General features: G+C 38.1%; 3 protein-coding genes across 4 annotated transcripts; all 3 read right to left on the minus strand.

The window, feature by feature from the left end:
- Window positions 1-772: 772 nt before the first annotated feature.
- On the minus strand, window positions 773-3,875 carry LOC119547421 (sodium-dependent noradrenaline transporter-like). Of its 2 annotated transcripts, none has more exons than XM_037854274.1 (9): window positions 3,559-3,875; window positions 3,103-3,234; window positions 2,879-3,042; window positions 2,726-2,817; window positions 1,924-2,393; window positions 1,718-1,866; window positions 1,408-1,536; window positions 1,140-1,346; window positions 773-1,085 (listed from the first exon to the last, which is right to left on the minus strand). In XM_037854274.1, the coding sequence occupies exons 1-9, from the start codon at window positions 3,707-3,709 to the stop codon at window positions 804-806; spliced, it is 1,776 nt and encodes a 591-aa protein (XP_037710202.1). In that variant the 5' UTR covers window positions 3,710-3,875; the 3' UTR covers window positions 773-803. The 2 variants fall into 2 exon arrangements, with proteins under 2 accessions (XP_037710202.1, XP_037710203.1); XM_037854275.1 differs by having other exon boundaries at window positions 950-1,091.
- Window positions 3,876-6,061: 2,186 nt separating this feature from the next.
- Window positions 6,062-9,400, minus strand: LOC119547422 (sodium- and chloride-dependent neutral and basic amino acid transporter B(0+)-like). The gene is made up of 10 exons (XM_037854276.1): window positions 9,367-9,400; window positions 9,080-9,280; window positions 8,673-8,804; window positions 8,449-8,612; window positions 8,297-8,388; window positions 7,272-7,741; window positions 7,065-7,213; window positions 6,801-6,929; window positions 6,499-6,705; window positions 6,062-6,436 (listed from the first exon to the last, which is right to left on the minus strand). Exons 2-10 carry the CDS (start codon window positions 9,228-9,230, stop codon window positions 6,155-6,157), a joined length of 1,776 nt encoding a protein of 591 aa, XP_037710204.1. The 5' UTR covers window positions 9,231-9,280; window positions 9,367-9,400; the 3' UTR covers window positions 6,062-6,154.
- Window positions 9,401-15,889: 6,489 nt separating this feature from the next.
- LOC119546648 (sodium-dependent noradrenaline transporter-like) lies at window positions 15,890-20,095 on the minus strand. Its single transcript, XM_037853095.1, is given in 10 exon segments — window positions 15,890-16,202; window positions 16,257-16,463; window positions 16,525-16,653; window positions 16,835-16,983; window positions 17,041-17,510; window positions 18,186-18,277; window positions 18,339-18,502; window positions 18,563-18,577; window positions 18,580-18,687; window positions 19,781-20,095. Coding segments are annotated over 10 exon segments (1,767 nt in total). The 5' UTR covers window positions 19,932-20,095; the 3' UTR covers window positions 15,890-15,920.
- Between the last annotated feature and the right edge of the window lie 1,211 nt (window positions 20,096-21,306).

Genomic DNA, 21,306 nt, shown 5'->3' on the forward strand with positions numbered 1-21,306 from the left:
AATAAAATAATATAATCCATTTTTCTTGCTTAAAACCTCTTTTAAAAAAGCAATGGTTCTGCATTTTTCGATAATTTTGTAAATTAAAAATATTTTCTCGACATGTAGCTCTTTCATCTCGGGGTCTCTGCGTACGGTGAAATGCTAATGCCTGCTTCATCTTTAAATTTAAATTTAAATATCAGTGCATCAATTTTGAAATTTCCTCAGTAAAGCTTGAATCCAAGTCCAATGAGATGCACTAAATGAGTTTAAGTAAAATAAGGTAACCTACTTTCCTGCACTTGCGCTGCCTCAAATTACCTATTGTACAACTCTTTTGGGTGTTTTCACTAAACCTATTGCTCGGTTGACTGCCCACATATTAATACATATCTTAGAAACCGTACTTAATTTTTACCAGTTGCATTTAATAATATGTTATGAAAAATATAAGACATCCTTGTGTTATCTGTTTGGGTTGGATTCTTGTCATTTATAAAGACAAGACGATTTTTATAAGCACGTGGCGGTTTTTCAAAAGCATTATTGTACCACCGCTTAATTCAGACAAAACTGGCATTCGTTATGACATTTTCAAAAATCATTCGTGGGGGCTAAAAATCAAATGATTAAATTCGTTTTTATTTTGCAAAAAAGCATGTTCAATAAACATCGTTCATATATACATATATATTTATATATTTTTTATATACATACTGTTTCACTAAAGTGAAAAACTAAAGCAACATGGATAAGAATTTGTCGCTGCTTAGTCCTTGGGCTAAATATATTTTTTATATTTTGTACTATTGTATTACTACTTAGTTCACATCCTCGGAAACCCGTAAAAGTTGGTGGGTCATCTCAGTGTTTCCTACAACTTCTTCGTACTTCTGGTTGTGCTCCATCTCAACCGGATACCACTCAGTGGGTCGACAGGTGCGTCTGAAGCGATCGTAGAATGTTCCAGTGCTTTGGGAAAGGTAGTAAAGTCCGAGTCCAGGTATTGCCAGAATGGGTAACCACAGCACAATAATGCACATCACGTGAAATTCTAGTGAGACCCAATTGTGATTCTGTAAGGACCATTTAATTCCAATGGGCTATAACTAAAAGTATTAATTAAAACTGAAATAATATATTAGTCCATAACAAACCAGACAAAACACAAAAAATATTGGAGCTATGAAGCGGAATATACAAATCTTCCAGGAGGCAAACGGTTGACCCAACATAAACTCAATATCCCGCTGGAAACGTTCTGGCCCGTAGATCCAGAAAACCACCAAAAATAGCAGTAAGTGAAGCAAACTGTGCGAAAAATTGGAATCACCATAGAAAATACAATAGAAAACAATACCGTGCTGGAATATAAAGAAAAGGAATTAGCTTATGTTTGATTACTTTAGATATATTGCAACCTACATTTGTGCAAAAGAAAATGGAAGAGAGTGCAAGTCCACCAATAAGACCAAAGGTCACCTCTTGTTTTCTCACTCTAAGTTCCTCAAACTCATCAAACAAACTTTGTAGGACAGTGAATATTTGAGTAGTCTGCGATGGAAAATATTTATTTGAACTTAATTTTATGAACGGTTAGGGAAGTTCTGGAACTTCTGGAAATTTTCAATTTATCCGTTAGTTGTTATCGAGTAATAATGTTAATTGAATTCGTTTAATAATGTGTGTGTATGTTTCCGCTGATTAAGATGTTAAGTTATATAAATACACTTACTATCAAAATGACAGCAGCCATTAACAACGTAGTATAGTAAATGATAGTCCACAAGTTTGGCCAGCTCATGGTGGACAAAGCACTGGCACTAGACAAAATCATCACCCAAAGGTTAATGACTTCTGTTTTATCTACGTCTTTAGAAAGCTCTGAAATTAAAAATCAAATCTTGAGTAAAAGTTTTGATACTTATAAATAGTAATTACCTTTGAAGTAGTGTTCCACCATGAAGGAAACCAAGCCAAACATAATGTAAATAAAGATTTGCCCAAAGGAAATAATCCAACTGTACGACATTATGTCGGTTTTGAACCCATTAAAACTGGACAGGGCTATCACACTGCCCCAGCCAGCTCCAAACGCCTGCATAGCGATGAGATATGTTGAGGTGGAGCTATCGACCCAGTCACTTGATTTTGGAGTTGCATATCTGTCCATCCACGAAAGGCCTCCTGGAAGAAAGAGGAAGCGCGCAAAGCACACTAAGAGAAGAATCAGTGTCCCAATGACCATGTAGCGTATAAATTTTCCAAACTTCGCCGTCTCCGAAAATTTATAAAAAATAACTGCGACCGCTGTCCAAACTAGGGCAAAGAGTCCAACAAAATACCAAGATAACTCATAGTCGTCCTTAATATTTGGATCTCCATTTTCTCGCAGGCTATCATACAGATTGCTACAAAATTAAAGGAGACAAGTTTTTCATGGTCAGTACTTTTTAAAATCAAACAAGAGAGAGAGAGCTAACTGAGGCAACGATTTTATTGTTGAATTTAATTCAAAATTTTGAAATATTTAATAAACTATATTCTCATGAGTAGAAGATAATATGTCTAAAACAGCCAAACCCATATTAAAACAATTTTTTTCGATTATTCCTATGGGAGCAAACGAACGGACGAATGTTGATGCTGATCAAGAATATGTATACATAAATCTGACTGAAACTAAAGTACCATCTACAAGGGAATAAATTAATCAATTTAAAGTAAATAACTGCATACTTACTCAAAGTAGAGCACGGAAGGTACATAAAGTTTCCTCTTATCTGTGTAGTTTTGGTTTTCAGAATACTCCCCACTAATTGTCCTATTACATATCTTTAAGATCCAAGCAAATTGTACTATTTTTAAATTTTGTTTGTTTACCAAAATTTCTTACTGTCAATCGTCCAGAGGTCTCATTAAACCACGATTTTAAGCCTTCACAACTCCAGGGTAAAGTGGGTCGCAAAGAGTTTATTATAAACAAAAGCGGAATAGCAGCATAAAGGCTATAGTAAATGAGCATTGAGAGGCTCAGAATGACGCTTACGTATCCAACGCCTAAACATAAAATTTCAATATTATACATTGAATTTTTATTTACTCTTTCAAGGGACTTACCTTTGAAAAAAGGCGACAGGCGAAAGGCAGAGATAAAGCCGCTGCTCGAGAATTGGCCCATAAAGGAGTGAACGAATATGATTGGAACCATATAAATGACCATATACGCAAAGTATATTAATATTCCAAGAACTAAAATAGGAATATAAAAATAATAATTGCTTAGTATTAATTGCCTTAAAAGTGGAAGAATAGTGACCTAAAAATAAATCAGAAGCTTCATTTGCTTATGATTATATATTTAAAAATTATGACACGTTTCTTTTTGTTACTTAATCAATGAAGTGCAATACTACCTCGAAAGATTCAAGTGGTCCTACGTATGTTATGAGCAATTTTGTCACATGCCATACAGTAAAACCATCAAAAGCGCAACGCCCCTAAAAAGATTAAGCTAACCCTGGAGCTTATTCGACATATAATATAGGGATAGCGTTTCACCAATGTTTTACTTACTGCCCAAATCGTAGTGCGAATAATATGTAAAATCAAAGACATCCAACTTCAGAGCTAATCCTACGCTGGCAAATATATAGTCCGTAGGTCTTTCCCACTTCCCCCGATTGAGATCGGGGGAAAAGGGCTTTTGGCCAGTGCCATGAACCATGTTGCAACAGAAATATCAGTCAGTTTATATGGAAGGCTATTTTTAAAACGTTTTTATATTTGAAAAAGTACTGTGGTTTTGCACGATAATGCCAGTACTATTTTTATTTTTTTTAACGATCCACGAGCGTTTTACTTTGAATAGACAGACTTATTAGTAGAGCCGTCGTCTGCGAACTGAATTCGAACCCGACTGCAAGTCGCTGTTTAGCTCATCGCATGGGACAGAGATGCTCAATTACATATTATATTTCGGGGCGTCACAGAAATCTCTTCCAATTGAATTATTTCAATTCACTTACCAACGGTTTCATACCAACCAATCAGTAGACTTAAAAACAGATATTTTTAAAAACAGTTCAAATTTGTTCCAAAACCACAAAATCACCTACGCTTGGAAATAACATTTTATAATTAGTTCTGAATTTCGAATTTAATTTTATCAAAATCGGACGGCTATATCATATAGCTGCCATAGGAACGATCGGAAAATTGTTGGGAAAATATTATGAAACAAATCACAACTTCGGTGTTTTTTGACATATTATCTCATACTATTGGGAATACCATTTTGTGAATTTTTAAGAATTTCGAATTAAATTTAATAAAAATCGGACGACTCTAACCTATAGCTGTCAAAGAAACGGTCAGAGAAAAAATGAAATAATTATTTTTAAAAAAAATTGTGCCTTGTTGGTTTTGATCGCATTATTTGTCTACTCTGGGAAATAGAATATTTTAACTTTTCAGCATTACGAATTTAGTTTTACACAAATATCAATGAAGCTAGCAACAATCCTTAAAAATTTAACATGGTGTTACTAACATTGATTATTTCTTATAACTGCAGGGGTATACAAGCTTTGGCTTGCCGAAGTTGCTTCCTTTCTTGTTATATTCTTGCAGAGGGTATAATGATTTCAGTCAGAAGTTTGCAACGCAGTGACCTTGCCGACCCCATAAAGTATATATATTCTTGATCATCATGACTAGACGAGTCGATCCATCCATGTCCGTCTGTCCGTCCGTTTCTACGCAAGCAAGTCTCTCAGTTTTAAAGCTATCGCTTCGAAACTTTTCCAAAAGTCTTCTATCTTTTGCAGGTAGTATATAAGTCGGAACCAGCCGGATCGGACAACTATATCTTATAGCTCCTATAGGAATAATTGAATATATATATACTTTATGGGATCGGAAACGTCTCCTTCACTGCGTTGCAAACTTCTGACTGACCCTCAGCAAGGGTATAAGCATATTTTGGAAACCGTACTTAGCTTTTACCAGTTACATTTAATAATATGTTATGAAAAATTTAAGACGTCCTTGTGGGTGTGCGATATATATACAAGGGTGGTCAAAAGTATTTTCACCAAAAAAAAGTTAAATATACTCATAATTTGAACTTACATCTTGTTAACTTTGGCATCAATGGAAAAGTAATTTAAATGCCGTTTGAATGATACAATACATTTCTTAACCCATTCAGTACTTATTGAAAAGGACGAATTTGTGTGAAAATGTCCTTTTTGAACTTTTTTCCTCGACTTGAAAACTTAAATTTTTTGATGCAAAAAGTTTCTTCAAACAAAAATAATAGTACCTGCAAAAAGAATTTTTCAAAAATCATTTTGCTTATATTTTTTATGATTTTTCACAAGTGATAGTCCACAAGTTTGGCCAGCTCAAGGTGGACAAAGCACTGGCACTAGACAAAATCATCACCCACAGGTTGACTACTTATATTTTTTATGATTTTTTGAAAATGCTTAGAGACATGCATTTGAGCCATATTTTTCTATTTTTCATACAATTTTTTCCGACATTGTCACCTTCAAAAAATCATAAAAAAATAAGCAAAATGATTTTTGAAAAATTCTTTTTGCAGTTAAGTTTTCAAGTCGAGGAATAAAGTTCAAAAAGGACATTTTCACACAAATTCGTCCTTTTCAATAAGTACTGAATAGGTTAAGAAATGTTATGTATCATTCAAACGGCATTTAAATTACCTTTCCATTGATGCCAAAGTTAACAAGATGTAAGTTCAAATTATGAGTATATTTAACTTTTTTTTGGTGAAAATACTTTTGACCACCCCTGTATATACCAAGAAATGAAAATCTACAGTAATCATCCGATGGTTACCAGTGATTTAGAAAGACAAGACAATTTTTATAAACACGTTGCGGATTTTCAAAAGCAGTATCGTATCACTGCTAAATTCTGATATAACTGACATTCGTTATGACATTTTCAAAAATCATTCGTTTTTTTTTGCAAAAAAGTATGTTCAATAAATATTGTTCATATCTACATACATTTTTATATTTTTTTTATTTACATACTGTTTCCCTAACGTTTTAAACTAAAGCAACATGGATATTCATTTGTCGCTACTTAGTCCATGGGCTATATATATTTTTTATATTTTGTACTATTGTATTACTACTTAATTCACATCCTCGGTAACCCCGAAAAGTTGCTGGGTCATCTCAGTGTTTCCTACAACTTCGTCGTACTTCTGGTGGTGCTCCATCTCAACCGGATACCACTCAGTGGGTCGACAGGTGCGTTTGAAGCGATCGAAAAATGTTCCAGTGCTCTTAGAAAGGTAGTAAAGTCCGTAGCCAGGTATTGCCAGAATGGGCATCCATATCACAATAATGCACATCACATGAAACTCTACCGTAACCCAAGAGTGATTACCTAAGGACCATTGTATTCCAATGGGCTATAACAAAAAGTATGAATATAAACTAAAAGTAAAAGAGGAAAAATTAGTTTATAACAAACCAGACAAATTACAAAACACATTGGAGCTATGAAGCCGAGTATGAAAATCTTCCAGGAGGAAAACGGTTGTCCCAACATGAATTCAATATCCCGCTGGAAACGTTTTCGGCCGTATATCCACAAAACAACCAAAAGAAGTAGTAAATGGAGCAAACAATTTGAGAAAATGGAATCAGCTAGGAAAGTAAAAAAGAAAACGATACCATGCTGAAATGTAAAGGAAAGGAATTAGATACTGTTTAAAAAAAAGTCGAAGGACTTAAAGTTACATTTTATTAGCCTTAGAAATATTAGGTACTTACATTTGTGCACACAAAAATGGAACAGAGTGCAAGCCCACCAATAAAGCCAAACGTAACCTCCCGTTTTCTCACTCTAAGTTCTTCAAACTCATCAAACAAACTTTGTAAGACGGTAAATATTTGCGTCGTCTGCAATGAAAAAATATACACATTTATTATTTTATATAGCGCTAAGAACGGTTACGAAAGGCTAGGTACTTTTAACAATACGTGTGTATATATGATTCCGCTAAATGAAATATAAAATTAGTTTAATGTACTCACCATCAAAATGACAGCAGCCATTAATAACGTAGTATAGTAAATGATAGTCCACAAGTTTGGCCAGCTCAAGGTGGACAAAGCACTGGCACTAGACAAAATCATCCCCCAAAGGTTGACTACTCTTATTTTATCTGAAGCTTCAGAAAGCTCTGAAACCGTAAATAAAATCTTAATCGAAAATGGTACATAATCGTAACTAGTGTTTACCTGTGAAATAGTGTTCCACCATGAAGGAAACCAAGCCAAACATAATGTAAATAAAGATCTGCCCAAAGGAAATAATCCAACTGTACGACATTATGTCGGTTTTGAACCCATTAAAACTGGACAGGGCTATCACACTGCCCCAGCCAGCTCCAAACGCCTGCATAGCAATGAGAAATGTTGAATAGATACTTTCGAACCAATCACTTGATTTTGGAGTTGCATATCTGTCCATCCACGAAAGACCTCCTGGAAGATAGAGGAAGCGCACGAAGCACACTAAAAGAAGAATCAGTGTCCCAATGACCATGTAGCGTATAAATTTTCCAAATTTCCCCGTCTCCGGAAATTTATAAAAAACGAGTGCGATCACGGCCCAAACTAGAGCGAAGAGGCTAACAAAATTCCAGGATAGTTCATATTCATCCTTAGTATTTGCATTTCCGTTATCTCGCAAACGTTCATATTGATGGCTACAAAATTAAAGTAGGCAGTAGATATAAAAAATTGTCATACATTTTCAAAATAAAAGAAAAAAAGATAACTTAGACAAGCGTTTATATACCCTTGCAGTTAGAGCTAAAACTCATGCAACTAAAATAACTCTAAGTCAATATAATAACCGCATAACTACGGAAGATTTATGTATAAATGGACTGACAGTTACTATGAAATCTATATGATTTATCTAACAAATTTTTTTTAAACATTTTTTTTGTAATTTATAAAAAAGAAACATCATATTTGTAAAAGGAAAAATATAGAATGGAGCCATAGGATAAAGTTATTCGTTTTTCCGTTTTCTGACTAGTACACCCGACTAGAAAGATTACTTTTGGGAAAGTTTTATCTTAATATTTTGTAAACTGATGACGAGTTTGCGTAGAAACGGACGGACGGACTGACTAGTCTATATATGCGAGTCAATAATAAATATATACTTCTGACTCCATTTATAGTGCCTTCTGCAAGGGTATAAAGAGGAAATTCTAAATATGAAACCTTAAAATCAATCTTATCGTACTTACGAAAAGTAAAGCACGGAAGGTACATTAAGTTCCATCTTATCTGTGAAGTTTTGAATTCTTGGGTACACCCCATTATTTGTCCCATTACATATCTTTACGAAAAAAGAAAATTGATTATTTTTGAATAAGGTTTAATTACCAAAATTTCCTACTGTCAATCGTCCAGAGGTCTCATTAAACCAAGATTTTAAGCCTTCACAACTCCAAGGTAGAGTGGGTCGCAAAGAGTTTATTATAAACAAAAGCGGAATAGCAGCGTAAGCGCTATAGTAAATGAGCATTGAGATACTCAGAAAAACGCTGACGAATCCTATGCCTTTAAATCAAATTTCAATATAATACATTAAATTTTCATATAATTGTATTAAGAACTTACCTTTGAAAAAAGGAGACAGGCGAAAAGCAGAGATAAAGCCGCTGCTGGAGAACTGGCCAATGAAGGAATGAACGAATATGATTGGAGCCAAATAAATTACCATATACACAAAGTATATTAATACTCCAAGAACTAAGAAAGGAAAAAGATAAAAAAAATAGTTTGGTACTTGTTTGTTAATGCTAATATATTTAAGTATTAAGACACGGGTCCTATCAGTTTTCGTTCATAAATCAATTAAGTGCACAACAACCTCGAAAGATTTAAGTGGTCTTATGTGTGCTATGAGTAAATTTGTCATATGTCGTACACTAATCCCATCAAAAGCGCAACGCCCCTAGAAGATTAAGCTCACCCCGGAGCTAATTCGTCATATAATATAGGGATATAGGGATAATATTACTTACCGCCCAATTCGAAGTGCAAACCATATGAAAAATCAAAGAAATCCAACTTTAGAGCTAATCCAAAGCAAGCAAATATATAGTCCGTAGGTCTTTCCCACTTCCCCCGATTGAGATCGGGGGAAAAGGGCTTTTGGCCAGTGCCATGAATCATGTTGCAACAGAAATATCAGTCAGCCAATATGGAAGGCAATTTTCAAAACGCTTTTATATTTGAAAAAAATAATATGGTTTTGCACGATGATGCCAGTACTATTATTATGTTTATTAACGATTCACGAGCGTCTTACTTTTAATAGACAGACTTCTTAGTAGAGCCGTCGTCTGCGAACTGAATCCAAACCCGACTGCAAATCGCTGTTTCGCTCATTGCATGGGACAGAGATGCTCAACTACTTATTATATTCCGGGGTGTCACAGAAATCTCTGCCAATTACATTTTGTATACCCGTTACTCGTAGAGTAAAAGGGTATACTAGATTCGTCGGAATGTATGTAACAGGCAGAAGGAAGCGTTTCCGACCCCATAAAGTATATATATTCTTGATCAGGATCACTAGCCGAGTCGATCTAGCCATGTCCGTCTGTCCGTCTGTCCGGACGAACGCTGAGATCTTGGAAACTATGAAAGCTAGGCTGTTGAGATTTGTCGTGCAGATTCCTGAGCTTCTTACGCAGCGCAAGTTTGTTTCAGTAGAGTGCCACGCCCACTCTTACGCCCACAAACCGCCCAAAGCTGTGGCTCCTACAGTTTTGATGATAGAATAAAAATTTAAACTGAAATGTATTGTTCTTATCAATACCTATCGATTGATATAAAAAAAGTTTGCCACGCCCACTTTTACGCCCACAAACCACCCACAAACTTCAAAAAATCGTAAATATGAACGCGGATATCTCGGAAACTATCAAAGATAGAGAATTGGGATCTCAGATTTAGATTCCGTAGCCTTGTGCGCAGCGCAAGTTTGTTACGCGAGTATGCCACGCCCACTCTAACGCCCACAAACCGCCCAAATCTGTGGCGCCCACAATTTTCATGCTAGATTTTGGATCGATTGATCCAAAAAATACTTTGCCACGCCGACTCTAACGCCCACAACGCTTAAATCTGTCTACCGCCGGTAGGTGGCGCATTTGATGCTTGCATATCTCCATTTTCCTTTGGTCCCTTTAGCTGAGTAACGGGTATCTGATAGTCGAGGTACTCGACTATAGCGTTCTTCCTTGTTTGGTATAAAACCGTCTTTCTTTATTTAAAACAAGGATGAACGCTATAGTCGACTATCGACTATCAGATACCCGTTACTCAGCTAAAGGGACCAAAGGAAAATGGAGATATGCAAGCAGCAAATGCGCCACCTACCGGCGGTAGACAGATTTAAGCGTTGTGGGCGTTAGAGTGGGCATGGCAAAGTTTTTTAAATCAATCGATAGGTATTGACGAGACCAATACATTTCAGTTAAAGCTTTTAGTCTAGCATGAAAATTGTGGGAGCCACAGATTTGGGCGGTTTGTGGGCTTTAGAGTGGGCGAGGCATATTCGCGTGAAAAACTTGCGCTGCGCTCAAGCCTACGGAATCGAAATCTGAAATCCCGTTTCTCTATCTTTGGTATTTTCCGAGATATCCGCGTTCATATTTACGATTTTTTGAAGTTTGTGGGCGGTTTGTGGGCGTTAAAGTGGGCGTGGCAAACTGTTTTTTAGGTCAATCGGTAGGTATTGATGAGAACAATACATTTCAGTAAAAATTTTTGTTCTAGCATCAAAACTGTAGGAGCCACAGTTTTGGGCGGTTTGTGGGCGTTAGAGTGGGCGTGGCACTCTTCTTAAACAAACTTGCGCTGCGCAGGAATCTCAGGAATCTGCATGCCTAATCCCAGTATTGTAGCTCTTATAGTTTCCGAGATTTCAGCGTTCATACGGACAGACAGACGGACAGACGGACATGGCTAGATCGACTCGGCTAGTGATCCTGATCAAGAACATATATACTTTATGGGGTCGGAAACGCTTCCTTCTGCCTGTTACATACTTTCCGACGAATCTAGTATACCCTTTTACTCTACGAGTAACGGGTATAACAAGCAGTAGCGCAGTAGCATAACGGTCGGGAGTTCACCACTGCACTGATCTGACCAATCAGAGTTTGCATTTGTTCAAAGGTTAGAACAGTTTTTACCACAACTCGACGCAGATGTAGTTTGACGGAACGTACTGGTGACTCCCACTTTCCTCCCTAATGTGGCGAATGGGGAGGTATAAAGCTCCACTTATTTCAATCATTGGTCAGCGATTGTGTTAGATTGCGTTGCTGCTCATGCGAAGGTACAAATTGCTGCATCTCATCTAATGCCCGTTTGGCACCAACCAAATTCGTCCCGTTGTCGCTGAAGATCTGTGAGCATTTTCCTCGAAGGGATATGAAACGCCGAAGACATGCCAGGAATGTGTCTGTACTAAGATTGGTGGCCAGTTCCAAATGTATGGCTGATGTTACAAGGCAAACAAAGAGGCATATGTAGCCCTTAGTTTTTCGGGGATCGCGCCCTCTCCTTTCCTTTGGTAAAAATGGACCAGCTGACTACGCTGGTCTGAGCCTGAGTGCTGGAAGGGTAAAGCTTCTGTTATACGGATGCCTGGTAGATCGGCCATGAATTGGTGCTCCGTGAGTTTACGTTGGCGGAAACATTTAATGCAGTTGTGAACCAGATTCCTTATCAGGTTACGCGCACCAAAGATCCAGTACTTTTGACGAGCAATTACAAAAAGTGCAGAAACTCCTGGATGAAGATTTGTCGTATGCTCGTGTTCCAAAATCATTCTTGTGATGCGATTCGACTTCGGAAGCAGTATAGGGTGTTTTACATCAGCTGGTAATTGTGAGTTGTCCAGTCGTCCACCAACTCGAAGAAGGCCATCTTTGGGAGCGGCTGTGAAGTGGCTTGTTTTCCGTCAGTAGTTTGCGGTCTTCCATGAAACATTTCTGAGCCTCTTGCAGGCAAAGAATGCGAGCAGCCTGAATCTCCTCAAAGGTGAGTATCTTGCCATTTGCCAGCGTTGCAGATTTAATGGCCTTGGTCTTTTGGATGAATCGTAAGCTACAACTCGTACCAGCTTTGTCCAGGACGAGACGCGTTGAGTCAAAGCTTCGATTGGTGACAATAAGCAGCTTTCCTGTGCGGTTAATGCTGCGGTCCTCACTTCTTCTTTGCCATGGTTTTCTTAAAGGGAAAACAGAACTTTTTACAGGTCAACTTTACCGCTAGCATTTCTGGATCTTGCGGCCATGAAGGTCCCATCCACCATAAGTCGAATTGAAGAAGGTCCGAAGCAAGCATTCCTCGTGTGGCGCAGTCCGCCGGATTCTCCTTTGTGTTTACATGATTCCATGCGTTGCGCGGTAAGGCTTCGAGTATCTCTGAGGTTCTATTGGCTACAAATGTTTTAAGCTTAGATGGTGGATGTGAATGCCAAGTCAAGACTATGGTTGAGTCACGCCATGCATGAACTTCAATGTCCTTGTGCTGTAGAGCAGCCTTGACTGATAAGAACAGTCGGCTCAGTAGCAAAGCGCCACACAGTTCGAGACGCGGTATGAGTGAATTAGATGTACTTCGGTTGTAGCGAGAGATCTGTCAGCGACACGTGATGAATTGGAAACCCATTTACCAAGTTCCATGCCTGCACATTTCATCAACTGGATCAACTAATTTTAATTGCGAATGAGCATCTCCTCGGTATGTGCTCCGGTCAGTACGTCGTCCACATAAAACTGCTCTTTCCAGATCTTTGCAGCGGTGCAAAGTCGTTGTTGATGGTCGTGAGCTAACTGATCCAGGACCCTCACTGCCAAAAATGGTGCGCAGGATGTGCCGTATGTTACCGTGGGCAGTTCGTAGTGTTTAATAGGATTTCTTTCATCTTCTCTCCAAACAATACGCAGATAGCCACAATGGCCCCTGAATCTTGTTAGCGCTCCTTGTAATGTATTCGAAAACTGTTCCCTTGAGTTTTTGAACGGAAGTTCGACGATGTAACGCCCCTCAGAGTCCCGAGTGCGCGTATTTACAAAGTGCTGTTCAACTTCATCGTCCTCTGGTTTTCCATGGAATTCCTGATTGACATCCACCAGCTCCCAAAAGCGCCGTAGCGATGCGTCAATGTCAATAGCCGTGTGCATTGTTGTTGTAGATGATCCGGTAGTAACGATAGATGTTATGACCCATCCAAAAATGGTCGAAATGGCGATGACTTTGCCCTGGTTGTCGAACATCTTTTGACCGGTGAACACGGTCCAAACGTAGTCGCTGCCCAAGAGTATATCAACTGGCGCCAACGACTGATAGTCAGAGTCCGCAAGCTCAAAGCCAGCGAATGCCTTGAGTGTATCGTGTCTTGCCAACGTGGAGGTAATTTTGCTGAGTACGTGGGCACGTACCTTCGTTGGGTGATCTGAGATCCTTGACTGCAAGTCCAGTTTGCTGCAGCCTCTAGTTGTCTCAGCCTTGATTGACGAGATTCCGGTCACCAAAATTCGTGACGGAGAGCGTGCCAGTCCGAGTGCCTGTACGCACCGCTCGGATATGTACGACAGTTCCGAGCCACTGTCTAAAAGCACCCGGCAGGTAGTTTGCAATCCTGTTGTGGTGACGATTATGGCAAAACTTGCATGTGAATTTGGATTCACACTTTCGCGACACATGCCCAGACTTAAGGCAGTTAAAACACAGGGATTTTGCCTTAACAAATGTGCGTCTCTGCTTGATTGTCAATTCATCAAACTTTGAGCAGACGTAGATCTTGTGCTCCTTCGAGTTACACTTCACACAATGTTTGCTTCCGTTGATACTAAAGCGTGTGACGATCGCTTTGTCTTGCCATGTTGTGGGTCAACCTTGGAGTCTATGTCTGACTCACCTTTGCTGAGCTCGAGTTCCTCGCAACGTCGGTCTAAAAACTTTAGTAGATCATCCACTGACGGAGATTCTAGTTCCCGGCTTCCTTCGATCCATTTTCGACGGGTTTCAGCATCGATCTTGGCTAGGATGAAATGTATAATCCAGCAGTCCCCTGGCCACTCCTTGTAGTCGCCAAGGAATAGCTTGATGTGGATGTTTGGCAGTTCATTATGCATTGCATTTGCTGCCGAGTTTGCCCTTAAAAGCGTTGCTTGTTGATCAGCCAAACGCTCATTGAGCTGCTGTTGTTGTTCCAGAAAACGAACTAGGTTTTCGTTTCCCACTCCTGATGCCATTGATGCGGCCTCATCAGGGTTGCCAGGTTGTCTGAAGTTGTTGCCTTCTCTTTCATTCTCCTGAGACTCACAGGTGCATATGAGGTTGCGAAATAATGTGCTCCCTTGTAAGTACTTGTCCTCGTACCTTTCGTTGTCGATGGCTGGATCGACGTACCCTTCCTCTTCGTCAAAAAGGGCCATTTGGTCGCTAGTGGACTCGAATTCTTTCTTGTCGAGCCTTTCCAATGAAACTTGTATTTCATCAAGCTCTCATTTTGATCCCGCTCGTGGATCTTGAGACGCCGTTAGCAAAGGCGTAATGCTTGCCTTCGCACGACTTCTAGCTGCTTTCAAAAGTTTAAACTGATCCATGTTTATCAGTACCTAAATTTGGATAAAGGACCAAAGATATGGTGAAGAATAACAACGTTTTATTTCCCGATTTGAGTGGACTGTATATCAATTCTTAAGTTTGTCACATTTTTTGTGTGTCCGATGCTTTCAGTTGTAGTATTAACACTAAGTCCTAAAAAATCTCTAAAGTGTGACGCAGCACCAAAATATATTAAAAAGGAAAATCAGTAAAAAGAGAATAAGATTCAAATTAAAATAACGGATGTAATGCGTTCATCAACAAATGCATCAATTTTGAAATTTCCTCTGTAAAGCTTGAACCCAAGACCAATGAGATGCACTAAATGAGTTTTAGTAACCTACCTTTAGGTAACCTACCTGCCTGCACTTGCGCTGCCTCAAATTCCCTACTTTATAACTCTGACTGACTAAACTGACTGCTCGATTGACCGACTGTCCACATTTTAATACCGCTACCGCATATTAAATCTAAGTAAAAAACATATTTTAGAAACCGTACTTAGTTTTAACCAGTTTCATTCAATAATATGTTATGAAAAATATAAGACGTCCTTGTGCAATCTGTTTGGGTTAGATTCTACGTTTAGAAAGACAAGACTATTTTTATAAGCACGTGGCAGATTTTAAAAAGCAGTATTGTAATTAATTCTGACATAACTAGCATTCGTTATGACATTTTCAAAAATCATTCATGGAGGCTAAAAATCAAATAATTAAATCCTTTTTTTTGCAAAAAAGCTTATTCAATAAATATCGTTCATATATACATATATATTGTGGGACTGGGTTGTGAAATTACTTTCCAAATAACTTAAACGCGATCCCACTTGTGTTATTATATTTTTTGTATTTATTATATTTATTATAGATTAATTAGAATGAGTTTTTGTATTATAAATTGGTTTGATTGAACTGATTAGTCTGCGTCTTTTTGTGTTCGTCTTCTCTTTTCACCAAATGCGTCGTTTTTTCACGTCTTCTCCGTTCGTCTCGCGAATTCTTTATGCTTCTCTCGTCTTTCAGTTTGGCAGGCTTGCCACGTCGTTTTGTTTTAGATTTCGTCTTTACCACCAGCTGCTCTGCGTTGCCAGACCAATCCCACAATATTTATATATTTTTTATGCACATACACTAAAATTAAAAACTAAAGCAACATGGATAAGAATTTGTCGCTGCTTAGTCCTTGGGCTAAATATATTTTTTATATTTTGTACTATTGTATTACTACTTAGTTCACATCCTCGGAAACCCGTAAAAGTTGGTGGGTCATCTCAGTGTTTCCTACAACTTCTTCGTACTTCTGGTTGTGCTCCATCTCAACCGGATACCACTCAGTGGGTCGACAGGTGCGTCTGAAGCGATCGTAGAATGTTCCAGTGCTTTGGGAAAGGTAGTAAAGTCCGAATCCAGGTATTGCCAGAATGGGTAACCACAGCACAATAATGCACATCACGTGGAATTCTAGTGAGACTCAATTGTGATTATGTAAGGAATTTTTAATTCCAATGGGCTATAACTAAAAGTATTAATTCAAACTGAAATAATATATTAGTCCATAACAAACCAGACAAAACAAAAAAAATATTGGAGCTATGAAGCGGAATATAAAAATCTTCCAGGAGGCAAACGGTTGACCCAACATAAACTCAATGTCCCGCTGGAAACGTTCTGGCCCGTAGATCCAGAAAACCACCAAAAGTAGCAGTAAGTGAAGCAAACTGTGCGAAAAAATGGAATCACCATAGAAAATAGTAAAGAAAATAATACCGTGCTGGAATATAAGGAAAGGGAATTAGCTTATGTTTGATTACCTTAGATATGTTGCAACCTACATTTGTGCAAAAGAAAATGGAAGAGAGTGCAAGTCCACCAATAAGACCAAAGGTCACCTCTTGTTTTCTCACTCTAAGTTCCTCAAACTCATCAAACAAACTTTGTAGGATAGTGAATATTTGAGTTGTCTGCGATAAAAAATATTTATTTGAATTTTATTTTATAAACGTTTAGGGAAGTTCTGGAACTTCTGGAAATATTTAATTTATTCATTAATTGTTATCGAGTTATAATGTTAATTGAATTCGTTTAATAATGTGTGTGTATGTTTCCGCTGATTAAGATATAAAGTTATATAAATATACTTACTATCAAAATGACAGCAGCCATTAACAACGTAGTATAGTAAATGATAGTCCACAAGTTTGGCCAGCTCATGGTGGACAAAGCACTGGCACTAGACAAAATCATCACCCAAACGTTAATGACTTCTGTTTTATCTAAGTCTTTAGAAAGCTCTGAAATTATAAATCAAAACTTAAGTAAAAATTATGAAACATATAAATAGTAATAACCTTTGAAGTAGTGTTCCACCATGAAGGAAACCAAGCCAAACATAATGTAAATAAAGATTTGCCCAAAGGAAATAATCCAACTGTACGACATTATGTCGGTTTTGAACCCATTAAAACTGGACAGGGCTATCACACTGCCCCAGCCAGCTCCAAACGCCTGCATAGCAATGAGAAATGTTGAATAGAAACTTTCGAACCAATCACTTGATTTTGGAGTTGCATATCTGTCCATCCACGAAAGACCTCCTGGAAGAAAGAGGAAGCGCACAAAGCACACTAAAAGAAGAATCAGTGTCCCAATGACCATGTAGCGTATAAATTTTCCAAGCTTCGCCGTCTCCGAAAATGTATAAAAAATAAATGCGACCGCTGCCCAAACTAGGGCAAAGAGTGCAACAAAATATGAAGATAACTCATAGTCGTCCTTAATATTTGGATCTCCATTTTCTCGCAGGCTATCATACAGATTGCTACAAAATTAAAGGAGACATGTTTTTCATGGTCAGTACTTTTTAAAATCCAACAAGAGGGATAGCTAACTGAGGTTAGCTGAAGCTAGTCATGAAATTAAAATCACATTGGTTGTCCGATTTTATTGTTGAATTTATTCCAAATTATGAAATATTAAAAAAAATTATATTCCTAAGAGTAGAAGATAATATGTCTAAAACAACAAAGCCCATATTACAAATTTTTTGTTTTTTTTCCGATAGTCGTGCAATATAAATAAGACTAGAAAGGTTTCATCCCGACAGTTTTAAAACTGAGATACTAGTTGGCGTAGTAAGGGACAGACGGACGGACGGACACACGGATAGACGGACATGGCTAGATCGACTCGTCTTGTGAGGCTCATCATGAATATATGTATATACTTTATAGGGTCGGAAACGTCTCTTTTACTGCGTTGCAATCTAAGGGTATAATAAGTGACTTTCTGACTAGAATATCCGACTTGAAAAAAGGACTATTGGGATAGCTAATTGCCAATATCTTAAAAAATTAAATACGAGCTTGCGTGAGAGAAACGAACGGACGAATGTTGATGCTGATCAAAAATATATATACATAAATATGACTGAAACTAAAGTACCATCTGCAAGGGAATAAATAAAGAAATGTAAAGTAAATAACTGCATACTTACTCAAAGTAGAGCACGGAAGGTACATAAAGTTTCCTCTTATCTGTGTAGTTTTGGTTTTCAGAATACTCCCCACTAATTGTCATATTACATATCTTTAAGAACCAAGCAAATTGTATTATTTTTAAATAAGGTTTGTTTACCCAAATTTCCTACTGTCGATCGTCCAGAGGTCTCATTAAACCACGATTTTAAGCCTTCACAACTCCACGGTAGAGTGGGTCGCAAAGAGTTTATTATGAACAAAAGCGGAATAGCAGCATAAAGACTATAGTAAATGAGCATTGAGAGGCTCAGAATGACGCTGACGTATCCCATGCCTAAACATCAAATTTAAATATTATACATTGAATTTTAATTTACTCCTTCAAGGGACTTACCTTTGAAAAAAGGCGAAAGGCAGATATAAAGCCGCTGCTCGAGAATTGGCCAATAAAGGAGTGAACGAATATGATTGGAACCATATAAATGATCATATACACAAAGTATATTAATATTCCAAGAACTGAGGAGGGAATACAAAAATAACAAGGGAGAACGCTATAGTCGAGTACCTCGACTATCAGATACCCGTTACTCAGCTTAAGCGACCAAAGGGAAATGGAGATATGCAAGCAGCAAAGCGAGATTTAAATGCGCCACCTACCGGCGGAAGACAGATTTAAGCGTTGTGTGCGTTAGGGTACGCGTGACAAATTCATTGTTCAATAGAATAAGTTAGCCGCGCACTTTGCTCTCTCTGAGCGAAGGCAGTGCTTTTCTCTTTGCCGCTAAGTTCGGCCGGCAACTATTTACATACACACACATACACGCGTAAAAACATTTCGCACTGTCTGGCTCTGACGTCATAGCTTTTTTTCTTGGGAGGTTTGTGGGCGTTAGAGTGGGCGTAGAAAAATTTTTTTTGGGTCAATCGATAGGTATGGACAAGACTAATACATTTCAGTTAAAATTTTCTATCTAACATCAAAACTGTAGGAGCCACAGTTTTAAGCGGTTTGTGGGCGTTAGAGTGGGCGTGGCACTCTACTGAAACAAACTTGCGCTGCGTAAGAAGCTCAGGAATCTGCTCGCCAAATCTCAATAGCCTAGCTCTCATAGTTTCCGAGATCTCAGCGTTCATCCGGACAGACGGACAGACGGACAGACGGACAGACGGACATGGCTAGATCGACTCGGCTAGTGATCCTGATCAAGAATATATATACTTTATGGGGTCGGAAACGCTTCCTTCTGCCTGTTACATACTTTCCGACGAATCTAGTATACCCTTTTACTCTACGAGTAACGGGTATAAAAATTGCTTAGTATTAATTGCCCTAAAAGTGCAAGAATAGTGACCTAAAAATAAATCAGAAGCTTCATTTGCTTATTATTATATATTTAAAAATTATGACACGTGTCTTTTCGTTACTTAATAAATTAAGTGCAATACTACCTCGAAAGATTCAAGTGGTCCTACGTATGTTATGAGCAATTTTGTCACATGCCATACAGTAAAACCATCAAAAGCGCAACGCCCCTAAAAAGATTAAGCTAACCCTGGAGCTTATTCGCCATATAATATAGGGATAGCGTTTCATAATTGTTTTACTTACTGCCCAAATCGTAGTGCGAATAATATGTAAAATCAAAGACATCCAACTTCAGAGCTAATCCTACACTGGCAAATATATAGTCCGTAGGTCTTTCCCACTTCCCCCGATTGAGATCGGGGGAAAAGGGCTTTTGGCCAGTGCCATGAACCATGTTGCAACAGAAATATCTGTCAGTTAATATGGAAGGCTATTTTTAAAACTTTTTTATATTTGAAAAAGTACTGTGGTTTTGCACGATAATGCCAGTACTATTATTATTTTTATTAACGATCCACGAGCGTTTTACTTTGAATAGACAGACTTATTAGTAGAGCCGTCGTCTGCGAACTGAACTCGAACCCGACTGCAAGTCGCTGTTTAGCTCATCGCATGGGACAGAGATGCTCAATTACATATTATATTTCGGGGCGTCACAGAAATCTCTTCCAATTGAATTATTTCAATTCACTTACCAACGGTTTCATACCAACCAATCAGTAGACTTAAAAACAGACATTTTTAAAAACAGTGCAAATTTGTTCCGGAAGCACAAAAATAGATATTTTGTGAAACTGAACGTTTTTCCGTTACTTTTAATCCAGTCGTGCTGAAAGTCAAAAGACCTACTGCTAAAAAAGAAAGTTAAACTGAAAATAATATAAGCCATTTTAATACCCGTTACTCGTAAAGTAAAAGGGTATACTAGATCTGTCCGTCTGTCCGTATGAACGCTGAGATCTAGGAAACTATAAGAGCTACAATACTGGGATTAGGCATGCAGATTCCTGAGATTCCTGCGCAGCGCAAGTTTGTTTCAGCAGAGTGCCACGCCTACTTTAACGCCCACAAACCGCCCACAAACTTAAAAAAATCGTAAATTCGAACAAGGATATCTCGGAAACTATCAAAGGTAGAGAATTGGGATCTCAGTATTGGATTCCGTAGCCTTGTACGCAGCGCAAGTTTGTTGCGCGAGTATGCCACGCCCACTCTAACGCCCACAAGCTGCCCAAACCTGTCGCACCCACAATTTTCATGCTACATACAAAATTTTAACTGAAATGTATTGGTCTCGTGAATACCTATCGATTGATCCAAAAAAAGTTTGCCACGCCCACTCTAACGCGCATAACGCTTAAATCTGTCTACCGCCCACATAACCATATATTGAGATCGCGTGTAGGTGGCGCATTTCAATCTCGCTCCGCTGCTTGCATATCTCCATTTCCCTTTGGTCCCTTAAGCTGAGTAAGGGGTATCTGATAGTCGTGGTACTTGACTATAGCGTTCTTCCTTGTTTAACGTATAAAGTCTTGTTTCTATTGCAGGTAGTATATAAGTCGGAAGCAGATGGACAACTATATCTTATAGCTCCCATTGGAATAATCGGAAAAAAAAATTTTTTTTTAATTATATCTTTGGTGCTTTTTAACATATAACCTTCTACGCTTGGAAATAACATTTTTTAATTAGTTCTGAATTTCGAATTTAATTTTATTAAAATCGGACGACTATATCATATAGCTGCCATAGGAACGATCGGAAAA

Source organism: Drosophila subpulchrella, chromosome 2L (genome assembly GCF_014743375.2).
Source record: "Drosophila subpulchrella strain 33 F10 #4 breed RU33 chromosome 2L, RU_Dsub_v1.1 Primary Assembly, whole genome shotgun sequence".
NCBI lineage: Eukaryota > Metazoa > Arthropoda > Insecta > Diptera > Drosophilidae > Drosophila > Drosophila subpulchrella.